The sequence below is a fragment of the Myripristis murdjan genome, chromosome 22 (genome assembly GCF_902150065.1).
Source record: "Myripristis murdjan chromosome 22, fMyrMur1.1, whole genome shotgun sequence".
NCBI classification, from domain to species: domain Eukaryota; kingdom Metazoa; phylum Chordata; class Actinopteri; order Holocentriformes; family Holocentridae; genus Myripristis; species Myripristis murdjan.
Window position 1 is genome coordinate 3437798 of NC_044001.1, and position 13118 is coordinate 3450915.

The following is a 13118-nucleotide window of genomic DNA, read 5'->3' on the forward strand; positions in this document are numbered from 1 at the left end:
GAGATAATCCCACATGTTTCTAATGCAGTTTCACCTGTTTTAGGAACGTGTCTGGGAACAAGTAGAAATCTGTTGAAACAAAGCAGAATATAGCAGGATCAAGAAAATGACACTTGACTCAAGAAAATCATTCAAACAAGTTGATTTGCATTGGAAACACGTGGGATTATCTCATCCCACTGGTGGATTTTTTTTTTAAACCTTGATTTAAGAAAAACAAGTTTTGAACACCAGGGATGAGACTAAATGACTTTTAAACATGGAGATTTTTCGCAGCGTGCCCTCTTTAACCACTAAACCACTGTTCGAGGAATGCTTAAGGGCTATTTTCTCGTGTTGGATCCCTTTTGATCTTTAAAGAACTCAGAGTGAACTGCTGCTTATCAGAGTGCCGGGCTAGTCTATTCATTCAGCTGATAAGATTATCTCCATAATGGCTCGCTGTGGGAACAGATTGGCTGGAAAGAATCAATGTACAAATGCGTGGGGATTGTTTGTTTGACATTATTCATCGGAGTTATTGCCTTTCTATTCACGTCTCAGCTGATTGTGTGTTAAGTTATAAACAGACTGCGGCAAGGCCAGTTTGTGCTCAGTCGTCTTTTTGAATCCGTCGGTGTTAGAAGTAGGAAGCAATCCTGTCCTTTTTTTTATGGCATCTACCACTTATGTTCCTTTAGGCAAGCAAATGTATCCTGACGTCGTATGAATTTGTGTCCTTGAGTTTCCAGAAAAGTGGATGAAAGTTGAACGTGTTATTGTAATAATTATTATTACGTGTGCCAGTGTTTCTTTCCTTATTCAAAATGTGGCATGAAGAAAATCAAAGGTCCTGTAGGTCACCACAGGCACTTTGTCAATTTACCTCCTGCTTTGTGATTGAAGATGTGCCAATCGGTGATGTAAGCTGCAGGAGGGTTTGCCTGGAATAATTTCCCTGCTTGAAAAAAATTTAGTACCATCACATCAGTATGTTGGAGAGAGTTTCCTAAAGCTTTCTGTTGCGTCGATGAAAGTCATTCAGTCATTTGGATTTTTTTGTCTTTTGAGATGCTTTTATAAGCTGCTGGGTTTGTTTTTATTCCCATCATGTGTGTAGGTACAAATGAATAAGCTTTAATTTCTCTGTGTTTTTCCCTCTTAGCAAGAGCATCCTCCCCAAGACGAGGCCCCGTCCCTTCCCGTCAGCTCCTCCCCACGACCCCCCATCTCAAAATGCGGCGACCTGGTCTTGTCTCTGGAATACCGGCCTGACACGGAGAAGCTACTGATCACGGTGATTGCAGCCCGGGACATTCCTGACAAGGCCCGCAGCGGGATGGACTCCTGGCAGGTGCACATGGTGCTGCTGCCTGCCAAGAAGCAGCGCCACAAGACGTCGGTGCAGAAAGGCTCGCTGCCCCACTTCAATGAGACGTTCCGCTTCTCGCGCCTCGAGCCGTCAGACCTGGCGGTGTCGGCGGTCCGGTTCCGGCTGTACGCCCTCGGGGGGAGGATATCCCGTGAGCGCATGATGGGAGAGAAAGTGCTGCGGCTGGGCGGGCTCAACCCAGACGGAGGGACAACGGAGGTGACTCTGGTTCTGGAGCCTCGGAGTAACCTGAAGGTAAGAGGCAGTGAAAAACGAAGATTTCAGTGTCTGTGAAAATGCTAACGGCTTTTAAAAATGTTCTGGGTAGCATAATCAAACCACTGTCACATGTATTAACATAAAAAAATGCCACCCAACTGTCAGACCATGTGTGCTCCAATAATCTTTTTGAAGCACTTCATTCTGGCTTTAGGAGCTGAAAGTGCACTCACCAAGGCGGTCTTTTATTGTCTACTAGCAATAGATTCTGGCTCTAACTCATTTTTATTACATCTTAGTGCAGCTTTTGTTACAGTCGATAACACCTTGAGCATGTACCTAGCATTAGTGGTCACTGTCATGGCTCAGACCTCGTCTCTCAGAGAGAAAGCATTATGTTTGCTATAATGATTCAACCTCATTCTAAGTTTGGTGTTCCTCAGGGCTCAGTCCTTGGCCCCCTGTTTTTTTCCATTTACATGCTTCCTCTTGTGATGTTATCTGCCAGGATGGATTTGATCGTAGGTTAGGTTCATGTGGTCCCATAGAAAAAGGACTTAACAGTGTAGCAAAGAACAGAATACACTTGCCATGGAAATTAATGTGTGAACAAGTACAGATTCGCCGGCTGAATGAGATTCTTTACACTCTGTGAATCTACTGCCTTCAGCTGGTATGCAGCTAAAATATAGCAACAGTGGCTGTGTTGCCTTTTGCAAAAGTATTCATTTCATTTTCTGCTTCATGACCTTCGTTTCCATGTCTATAGAAACATCTTATGGCCATTGTTAGAGAATTTCTGCAAATTCATGGCCAACATAGCAACCTTTAAATTTTCAGATTCTTAGAGTGCTTTTTGTCTCTCTTTCACCACAGCCACTGTTGTTGTCTTAGCCTTTTTTCTCTGCTATTTCTGGTTTGCCCTAGTTAGCGATTACCTCTTTAAACTCGCATGGAATGTAAGTTAATTAACAACACGAAGTTGCAGTGAGTAGACCCGTTCATTGTAAGTATACAGACATATGTAACTAAATGTGTTTGTGCTTATGTGTTTCCTCAGAGTGTGGACTCTCAGCTGAGCCTGTCTGCTGTCTCTCAGAGTGACAGTGCCTCCTCCACTCAGTCTCTGACCCACGGCGGCGTCCCAGAGCTGCTGGTGGGTCTTTCCTACAACGCCACCACAGGACGCATGTCAATCGAGCTCATCAAGGGCAGCCACTTCCGCAACCTGGCCATCAACAGACCACCAGGTCAGCATCTGCACGTGCTGCATGGACATTTAATTTATTTGATGCATCATCCAGAGTGATTTAAAGCTCGTTGTTTGCCACATTAGAAGATATCAATTATAACAAGTTTCGGTTTCCTTGTTGGTTGGCATCACAGTTCCCTTCCCTCCAATCCAGAGTTTTTTTTATTTTTGTTTTAATTCATTGAAATTTAAGAAATCACATGTCTTAAAGGTTAATAAAAAATACTTCACACACAAAAAAAACCCCAGAAAAGAACAAACCAGAAAAAAAAATATGTAAAAAAATAAATTTAGATAAAAATTCATCAATGAAATTAGGGACATGCAGCAATAAAACATGAAAAATAGGTAAGAGAAAAAAGAAAACCATGTCACAGTGACTTATAATCATACAACAGTGGAGCTTCAGATTTCCAACATTCATCATAACTTTGTTCTTATTTTTATTAAATGTTTTTTTTTTTTGTATATCTTCCTTTTTTGTGTATTTTTCATTTTCCATAGTGTAGGTTTGCTTCTCCGGTTGCTTGTGTTGTATTTCCTACCCTCTTCCTCTCTCCTCAGACACTTACGGCCGTCTGACGCTGCTGAACTCGGTGGGTCAGGAGATTTCACGGTGCAAGACATCAGTGCGTCGCGGCCAGCCCAACCCCGTTTACAAGGAGACCTTCGTCTTCCAGGTGGCGCTGTTCCAGCTGTCGGACGTCACACTCATGGTGTCCATCTACAACCGGCGCAGCATGAAGCGCAAAGAGATGGTGGGCTGGATCGCTCTGGGCCAGAACAGCAGCGGCGAGGAGGAGCAGCTCCACTGGCAGGACATGAAGGAGAGCCGAGGACAGCAGGTCTGCCGCTGGCATGTCCTCCTGGAAGCGTAGCGCCGCCTGCTGGTCGGCGATCAGCCTCGTCAAAGCCAGCGCCTCTCCCGTCTGTTTTATTTTTGTTGTTTTGGAAGCGACGGGACAGTTTACTCTTGATAAATAACAGGAAGCAAATGCTGCTGGATCTTAAGCTGTAGTCGCTACAGGTGCGTGAATTGGATGCATGGAGCGACCGACTGCCTGTATTGACCGGTTCTTTTCAAATATGAGTGGATTTTGACACCTGTAGTCCATCTGCTTTGGTCTGAATCAGTGTAATAGTTGATACTCAGCGGAGCTACAGGAGCTGCTTCAGCCCACAACACAAGGTGCTTCCTGTAGCTGGGTCGGGTTTCAGCTGGTTCAGGTTCACACCACAAATGAAGAGCGGACTGAGCGCTCAACAGGCACTCAGTCTGTTTGTTTTGGTCCAACCTGAATGTGACTGATGGTTTCACACCTGAATGAATGAGCAAATCACACCAAGGGGGTACAAATTTGAACTGGACTAAACCTGGCAGGTATCCCTAAAAAGCAGATCTCTTCCAATAAATCCAAGGTAAATTATATTACATTTGCCTTGATGATTGATTAAAATGCCTTTATTTTACATGGTAGAATATATTTTAAAAAAGGCCAAAGAGTTGCAACGTGACCCATGATGCTTGATTTACTGGAAGAGCTCTGCGTGTAACATCTGAGACCAAACAGTCAATACCAGCAACTGACCGCTCCATGCATCGAATTAGATAAAAGAAAGTTGTGAGGAAGTAGTGAGGAAGACAGAGCAAAGAACGGTCCTGATTTGATGTGAGAACTCAGGCTTGGTTTCAGAAACACGGAAATCAGCCTCCTAACTGTCTCTAAACAGTTTCCACTTTCCTGAGAAACTGGCCAAACCTGGTGAAGCATCAGACTTAGACTTATTTGTTAGTGCAAAAAAGGAACAACCAAATCATCTGCTTTTGGAGGCCGAGGATGTTCTGAAAGAGTCTTTGTCGCTATATAAAGACGAGTGAGAAGGCTCTCAGCAGGGCTACAAAACAACTGAATGGATGTTAAACTGATACTAAACCACTGTTTAAGATCAATGATTTCTTTGTCATGTAGCCCTGATGGAGGCTTTCCACAAAAACCTTTGTTCTTCCTATGTCATTAAAAAAAGGTTTGGTAGGATATCCTTCCGCCTCCAGCAGGAGTTGAGTTTTTATTTCTTTCTAGCTTTTTCTAGCTCACGCACCTCAGTCGTCAGGCAAGGTAGCCACAGTTTAATTCTCCATGCTTTGTTTGTGTAGAAAGTACATTCAAGATGTGTGGAGATGTGTGTGTGTGTGTGTGTGTGTGTGTGTGTGTGTGATGTGCGCTTGTTATTTTTAAATCCTGCTGTTCTTTGGCTAGTTGGCTAATCAATGCAGATGCAAACCGAACCACATCTTATGATAAGAAAAACCACACGGCAGCCTCAGCCGGGACGAACTGAACTGATGCAGACTGCGTTCTGTCCCGAATGCGGAGGATGAGCGCAGTGGCCTAATGCTGAAAAAAATTCTGAGGATTTGTCTCAGGCTCAGCGGCTGCAGAATGGCGGGTTGAGGATGTTTGCGACCATGGTGTGTCTTAAAACAAACGGCGGACTTTGTCAGTTCATGTTTGTTCTCCGGTCGGGTAACATGACATGAGAAAAGGCTTTTTTTGCTCACATCCTTTCAGGCTACGGTTAAACTAATCCTTTCATGCGATTTTTGGAAGCTGTGCAGTTCACAGATTGGAGGAGGAAACCGTTCAAAAAAATCATCTCCAACAACATCACTGCAAACTGGCTGTTGGTGTTTGTGAGGCTGGGCTCCTTTTCATTATGTTGAAAGTACCGAGTCGTGGAGGTCGGGGCCACACAAGGTGAGCGCTGGTGGTGAGTCAGCAGCGGAGGTGGCGGTGTGTGCGAGCATTGAGCTTTTATGTGAATCAGCGCCAATGAACCCACATCATATCATGGATACTGACACCTTGCAGCCGCTGCCCTCCATCTGTATCAGCTATCTCCCTCCTCTGTATTTTTTTATTTTGAGCCATTCATGATGATGTTTGAGATGTCTGAACACGTCCAGACTACAGGACACGTAAAGCGATAGTTTACGTTCTTACACCTTTAGTCCAGCACCGATTCTCGCCAATCGGTGGAAGTACTTTGTTTTTGGCTTCACCTGAGCGCCACATGTTTGTGTACACATGCGGTAGATGATGTAGAAACAAAGTAGTCCCACCAATTAGCAAGCAAGGAGGCAGGAAAGGAGCATCGGTAACAAATCATTAAGATGTGCATGATTCAAAACATTTTTTAATATCACTCCTTTTGGTCGGTCTGTTGCCAGTTCACTTGTGTCATTTGGATTTTACATCACTTACATTTCCAAGATCTGATGTTCTCTTCATCTTTCTTTCTTTTTAAAATTATTTTAGATAGCCGGCAGAATAAAGTCAGTCACTCTACCTGGCAAAAACTGAAGTATCTTACAATCATCATGCATGTTTAAAATATTCAGAAATTTGCAATTGGCCCCTGTAGACTTCAAGGATAAAACCCTAGATTATCCGGCTGTGTGAAGTTAAGTATTAACTCTATTTTAGCACCTGTTGTCTTTATTAAATAGATTGAACTGTGATGGGGCATCTGCCTGACTTGTCAAGTGGGGTAACAAATACTAAAGGTGTAAGAGCCCAAACTGTCACTTTACGGCAGCGTGATTGGATGCCTGAAGTCACATGGACGTCGAATTAAAAAGACTAGTGTAACCGTAGCCTCAGAAAGTGAGTGGGCATGCGTTTCTCATGAGGGATGAAATCCAGTGACTGAGAGGTAAAAGACGACTTCACCACCTCATCCTCCAGTTTACACCAGATTTACTCTTTATCAGCAGCTACAGGAACGACACAGCAAACAAACAACATAAAATGCTTCTTCTCTGTGGTAATGGGTGTGCATATTGCAAGCATTATACAGTAATTTGTTGAATAATACCTAGAGGTTACTACACCCACTCTGTGTCTAAATACAGTATGCAAACACTGGGATGTAATTGAAGATTAAGTTGTTTATTTCTGTCTGTGAGCTCGAGTGTGAAGATGACAGACACTGGTTTGTGCATAATGAATTATAATGGTTGTTCAGGGATTAAAAATGTTAGCCATTTATTTCAATTAAGACTGTACCTCAGTCCGTATGTTTATATATTATTCTGTTCTGCAAAGGAGCACAACTAAATATCAGTCATTCCATTTTAGCCCGATTTTTATTCGCGTTTACAAAACTGCCCAGCTCCGCTGCAGTTGACTGAGTCTTGCCGATATCAGAATGAGTCAAAGGTTTGGAGTGAAATGGCCGTTAAGTGACATTTTGGCTGAAATTTAGAATTAAATACCATTTGAAAGCTCAGTCTGAAGATCAAAAGAACACCTTTGCTATCAAGATGAAGGCCAAAATAAGGTGAAAACCTTCATGCCAAAAGATTGTAACTGCACTCAGCAGCTTTTCATAGGATGTCAGTTTTCTGAATCTGAATCTCTGGGTGAATCTGTAAAGTGTGAGTATAGCTTCAGTTCAGTTCAATTCAAACACATATAATCTGTAGAAAAAGAAAAAATTAGGACATACAAAATAAAAACACAACAATTCATTATTTGATTAAAAAATATTTCAAATGTGTTTTCCGAGCCTGTGTGAGAACCAGGAGCTTCCTAGGTCTGGTTAAAGCCTCTATGATGCTGTTGTCTAATTCATCCAAGAGACACATAAAATCATACATCAAGCATCATTGTGTCCGGGGCACCCTAGTGGCTTAAGAGCACGCACCATGTACTAGGGCTTAGTCCTGATCGCAGCGACCGGGGTTCAAATCCGACCTCAGGTCCTTTGCTGCACGTCATTCCCTCTCTCTCCCCTGCCTTTCCTGTATATCTCTAGTGTGACTGTCAAATAAAGCAGAAATGCCAAATAATAATAATGATAATAATAATAATAATAATAATAATAATAAAAAGCATCTTTGTGTCCGACATGTAAGAACACCGGGGAACACAAACAGCTGGCTGGCCCGGTGCAAGCTGGGAAGCTGAATCAGCGTCACTGTCAGCTACCATGACCTCTGTATGAAGCTGCATTCATGCTATTCCTCTTTTTAGCATTAAATTTAATATGATAGTCTTTGCCGTACTGTGAGCACATCCCCAGTAACTGCTGCAGCCCAGCAATATCTGGACTAAAAGTGGCCACATCATCAGCATACATAGGATGAATGATAACAGTGTTTCCAACTAGACAGCCTGTGTTACACTAATTTGACTGTTTCAATATGTCATCCATGTCCACACTGAACAAAAAGGAACAAAATTCCACCTTGGCAAAAATGAAATAGATAGATAGAGCATTGCATCATTTAACCCGCATTGTTTGATGGACATTGCAGAAGACTAATTTTATGTAAGGCTGATGATATACAGTGCAACTTGTTGCATGTTGTAAATTAAATTATTACTGTTGCTCTGTAACCAAATCGATATGCAACATTTGAAATGATGATGCAAACCCAGTTTGTGATTTTCATTGGCTGTAACTGCAAAACAACCTACTTGCATACAACCAAATTGCATGAAGAAGTGTTGCATGTTGGCCAGAGTGCATACTTTGGAGCACCTCTAGCAAACAGTTTCAGAAATAATTTTTCATAACGGATTGTGTTAAAGGCCCTGGGTGCAACAATAAAACACAAAAATGCAGTGGAAGTTTGGCTTCCATGTTTCGCAACTATTTCCTTTAAAGAATAAATACACAGCGCTATTTTTTTTTTAAGCTAAACTTATTAGCAGTGGTGAGAACAACCATTTCCAACCTTGTTTGCAGGATTCTTTCCAGTACTTTAGAGAGAATGCTGGAAGGGACAATAGGTCTATATTTATCCATGCTACCTGGTTTACTAGCCTTGTCCTTCATTATAGTAACTAACACTCAGAGGTGATTGAATCTGGAAGGACAGCATGAACTATGGAAGTAGTAAAACACATGGCAAAAAGAAGGCAAAGCCTTTGACTGGCGTTCTTCATGTGATGATCCATGTAACAGGCCTTGTTATCATCTAGCATCATCTGACCTGACTACCATGTTTACTACAAATACATTACTTTAACGTAGTTGAATAAATTGCAGAAATGCTCACATGGTTCCCCATCATGTTCCAAAGAATACCAGCACTCAAAGTTTTGTTGTTGCTCTGTAGTAAAATTAGAAAGTGTCACTTTGAGCCCTGTTCCCTCTGAACACGCTGTCATCTCCATGAATAATGAAGGACCGGTAACTCAGTTGTAGATTGATGCTGTACATGTTGTAGGTTAAATTGACTCTGATGTTATTGATTCTGATATCAGCAAGACTCATTTAACTTTGGACTTTGAAGCCCAAGTGGCCTCTTGGCAATCAACTCATTACCTTCAGACATTTTTTTTCCATTTCAGACATTACATCTCCATTTCCATTTCCAGTTTAGCCAAAACGACAACTGAAACACGGTTCAGTCACACCAACAGTTTGTTTTCCTTGGTCTGAAACAGTGAAAAATGTGACTTTTTTCAATTTTGTAGTTGTTCTGCTCATGGACCAGGGATTATACACAAAAGTCATGGCACTCTTTAATCGCTCCATCATTGGACAGAGGTTTGTTAACCCGTCATCCTGCCAGATTGAAGATTTCAGCAGCAAGGAGACTCAAAACAAACTTGATTCCAGTTCCTGTGCAAATTGTGAAAAGTCATTTTTGAAAAGTCATTAGTGTTGTGTGATGGCATGCAAGATCCTCCAACATTAAGATCCACAGTTCGCAGCGATCTGTCAAATAATAATCATTATTTCAAGTAATCTCGCTATACTTGATTGCTGCCATCAACAAAATACAAAATATAGCATTGACAGTTCTGTTAGAAGAATTTCTGTATGGACATCCAAAATCCACCTCCAATGAACATAAAAACTCTTTTGTGATCTTTTCTTCCCAAAATTTGCTCTTTGCTGGCCAAACAAACTAAAGACTTAAGAGTTCAATCAAGCTGGCCAAGCATCAGAGCTGTGGTGCTTTAACAAAATTCCCATGACCATAAAATGATCTCGTAGTAGAGAAGTAAAGGGAAAAGAGACAAGAGTGACAGAGAGGATAGAGGAGATGTTTTCTGATGAGAGCAAATTAGAGCGAGTAGAGGAGGAGGAAATCTCATTCATATTCAACACTCGCTCCTCTGCTACACTTCATTGATTTCGCTCCCCACTGTATTGACACGTGCTACTACAGGCAGGAAGACAAGCAGCTGGAGACTCTTAACCCCGTTTGCATCTGCCCTCTCTGACTGACTGGCTCATTGAGAGAAGATGATGCATTTGGCCTCTCCTCGCTGAGTCTCGGCTCTGTCTGCCTCCCGGGGTAAAGCTCATTTCAACACCCATCAACGCCGAGCTGAAAAGAGGCTTTAAATATCCCACTGCAGCTGTTAATAACGTGATGAATTACCCTGGAAGTGTGTACTGGTGTTTTTTTCCCTTTCTTTTCTACACATACACATACGCTCACTCCCTCTCTGGTAATTGGTGGTTACAGGAGCTGAAGCGTACAGTGTGATGGTGGTGATGCCAGCGCTAATGCTCATCCCCAAGCCAGTCTGAGTGCCACTGACTCATATGGCAGCAGTTCGCCCGAGGGTGATTACTCTTGTTTGTGGCGCTCTGAACCCTCCAGGGCTCCACACCGAGGAGGAGATGTGTGCTTTTAGGGCGCGCTTGGATCAGTTTATTTGAGCTCTGGAGCGTGTACTGCTTCAGCTCGGCTCGTTTAGGAAAGTGAGAACAAAGCCTCCTTTGTGCTGTAACAAGCAAGCTGCGGTGTGGTTTGTAAAAGCGAGAATGTAAAATGAACCAACCACGGGAAATAACCCCAAAGCGCATCGTTTTCTGACAGCCAGCCGCTCCCCGTGGTTGGAAAGCCTGGGATGACAAAACGAACAAAGGCTAAATCAAAGTCTCCGCTGATTCTCATGTTCACACTCAGCTGTTTCTTTGTGTCATAACACCAGAGAAGGTAAATTAGGTCAAAGAGTGCAGAACAGCCTGCTGTGTCCAAAACACATTTTTAAGATTGGAGAGAAAACTGCGTGTTGTTGCTCACAGAGTCTGAGAAGATCCTCATGTCACGTCCTGATCTTTCAGTGTGGTCTCAGATCGTCTTCAGATCATTTTCCAGCATGTTTGACATTTTTGTTGTTGCTCTTGTAGTGTGAGAAGCAACAAGAAGAAGATTTGTCACACTGGCCAGTTAGATTGCAACTATTGTGATGGAAACAGTCTCACCTCCAACTCTGATCGCCGAAACCATATACACACCTAAGTTTAAGTTCAAGTTTAAAATTATTTGGAGCCTAATATCACTGTTTACAGTCTCAAAGGGCTTTACAGGCCATATAAACAGGTCGACAGCTCGACGTGATCCTCAAAATGGTTAAGAAAAAAACTCCACAAAAAACTCCCAAACAGAACTCAGAGAAATGGAAGAAATCTTGAGAAGTCGGTGCCAGCATAGTGAGCAAATTACAAACACAACCCAAACCTTTGTGGTTGTCTTCTTCTTTCCACCTGCGTGTTTCCATGTGCAAACAAAAATTGCGGTCAGTTGGTTGTTGTCTATAGTGGTAACTAAAGTGCGGATCGGGCCACACATTTTTGTCCAAAAACAACCGGAGCCTGAGATTTTGCTCGTCCTCCATCACTAGGTCACATTTCCCACCTGAAATAACCTGCGTGTCGCCTTCAGTGTCGTCATGTAAACTCCAGCACTGCACAGGAAGTTGCCCAGAACAGACAGTAGGTCCATAATTTTTCACTTAAGTAATGCCAACGTGACCGAACCCAACCCCAACCCGAAGCTCTAGACCTGCAAAGTAAAGCCAGACCTCACTGTCTTGTCATTTCCTGTTTGAAGGTGGCTCACTCCAGACTCTACAGGCTCTTGTCATTGAGTCTGGTGATCTGCAAAGTTGCTTCATCGCCCCATCATAAAACTATGGCACCATTGGGGTTCAGTAGCTTGGTAACACATCGTTGAAGGGACGTTACAGGGACTGGAATCAGATTGTTTTTCACCATCATTCTTTAAAATGAACATGCTTGTAACAAACCAGAGTGCAAATCAATACAAGATACAATGCCACTCTGTTATCCTGGGGGGAAAAAAAAAACACTTTGCAAGGTGTTTCCATGTGTTTTCCATGGTGTCATAACGGGGCTCTTCTCAAAACTACATTCACAAACATTTGTGTTCCATGTCAGCACAGTGTGTCAGGCCAAGGTCCCTCAGGCTTTCACAAGAGACAATAGACATGACTAGACAGCTAGCTGGTTATCACATGGGACCTCATCATCGTCATCATCTTCATCACCATCGCTATTCAAACCACCGAGGAGCATGACTCACTCCCTTTGAATGATCTCACCCTTAACAACCACAATGGGTTTGCCTAATCATTACGGGAAACCCGGGTCATCTCTGAAGTGGACGATGTGGACAAACGAGGAATGAATGTCAAACGTTTACAACTTGTGCATTATTGTCAGAACCACATCTCCTTTTTTTTTTCCAGTGACAACACTATGAATTATTGTTATGCTGTAACTGATTCAGGGAAGCGCTCAGCACTGAATATTGATTCATTCAGAGATGAGCGCTGTATCGATGGGCACAGCTGAACGGACTCGTCTGTTAGATGCAGGATCTCAGAGAAGCAGGGCTGGAAGTCTCATGTTTATACTGCAGATACATAACGACTATAAAAGTTCAGGTATATATGAAGCACGGCTGCAGAATAGGAGTGCTGATTCACAACTAGTTTGTGTGTTACTGTGCAAATTGGACTTATATATATATATATAAAGACATTCCTTGGAGGCAGAAATAATTTCATTGGTTGAGATACCCTTCCTGATTGGGCGGATCTAAAGAGCCACGTTTTACATTTATTTATTCAGTTATTAATGTGCCAGTTTTTATTGGCTACATGGTAAAAAAAAAAAAAAAGAAAGAATAGCACAGCTGTAACTCGGGCTAAATGTCATTTTTTAAAATATGTAAATGGAACTTACTTTTTTTTTTTATGTATTTGTGACCATGTTTTGGTCTTGACAGGCCAGCAGCGGGATAACTATCAAGTTTTATTTTTTAATTCGGAAGATTACTTAGGATAACTAGCTAACAGGCAATTTGGTATGGCTAAACAGCATTTTTTTGTATCAGTTGCATAATATTTCATTATATTATCTGTACCTCTTTACTTGCCCTGTGCCGTTGAACACATCAATTTATATTTTCACCAGAATTTCTGATTTGCGGTTGAGTTTGCCAGTTAGCTGACTTGC

The 13118-nt window shown here is 42.3% G+C and overlaps 1 protein-coding gene across 1 annotated transcript in view; it reads left to right on the top strand.

Annotated features, from left to right (window-relative positions):
- The window catches only part of syt16 (synaptotagmin XVI), a 33201-nt gene extending 29459 nt beyond the window's left edge, over positions 1 to 3742 (top strand). Inside the window, exons 5-7 of the mRNA XM_030044129.1 lie at positions 1145 to 1606; positions 2631 to 2820; positions 3387 to 3742. Of these exons, the coding sequence (XP_029899989.1) occupies positions 1145 to 1606; positions 2631 to 2820; positions 3387 to 3700 (966 nt within the window). The 3' untranslated portion in view covers positions 3701 to 3742. The remainder of the gene's footprint in view (positions 1 to 1144; positions 1607 to 2630; positions 2821 to 3386) is intronic.
- Positions 3743 to 13118: the final 9376 nt, after the last annotated feature.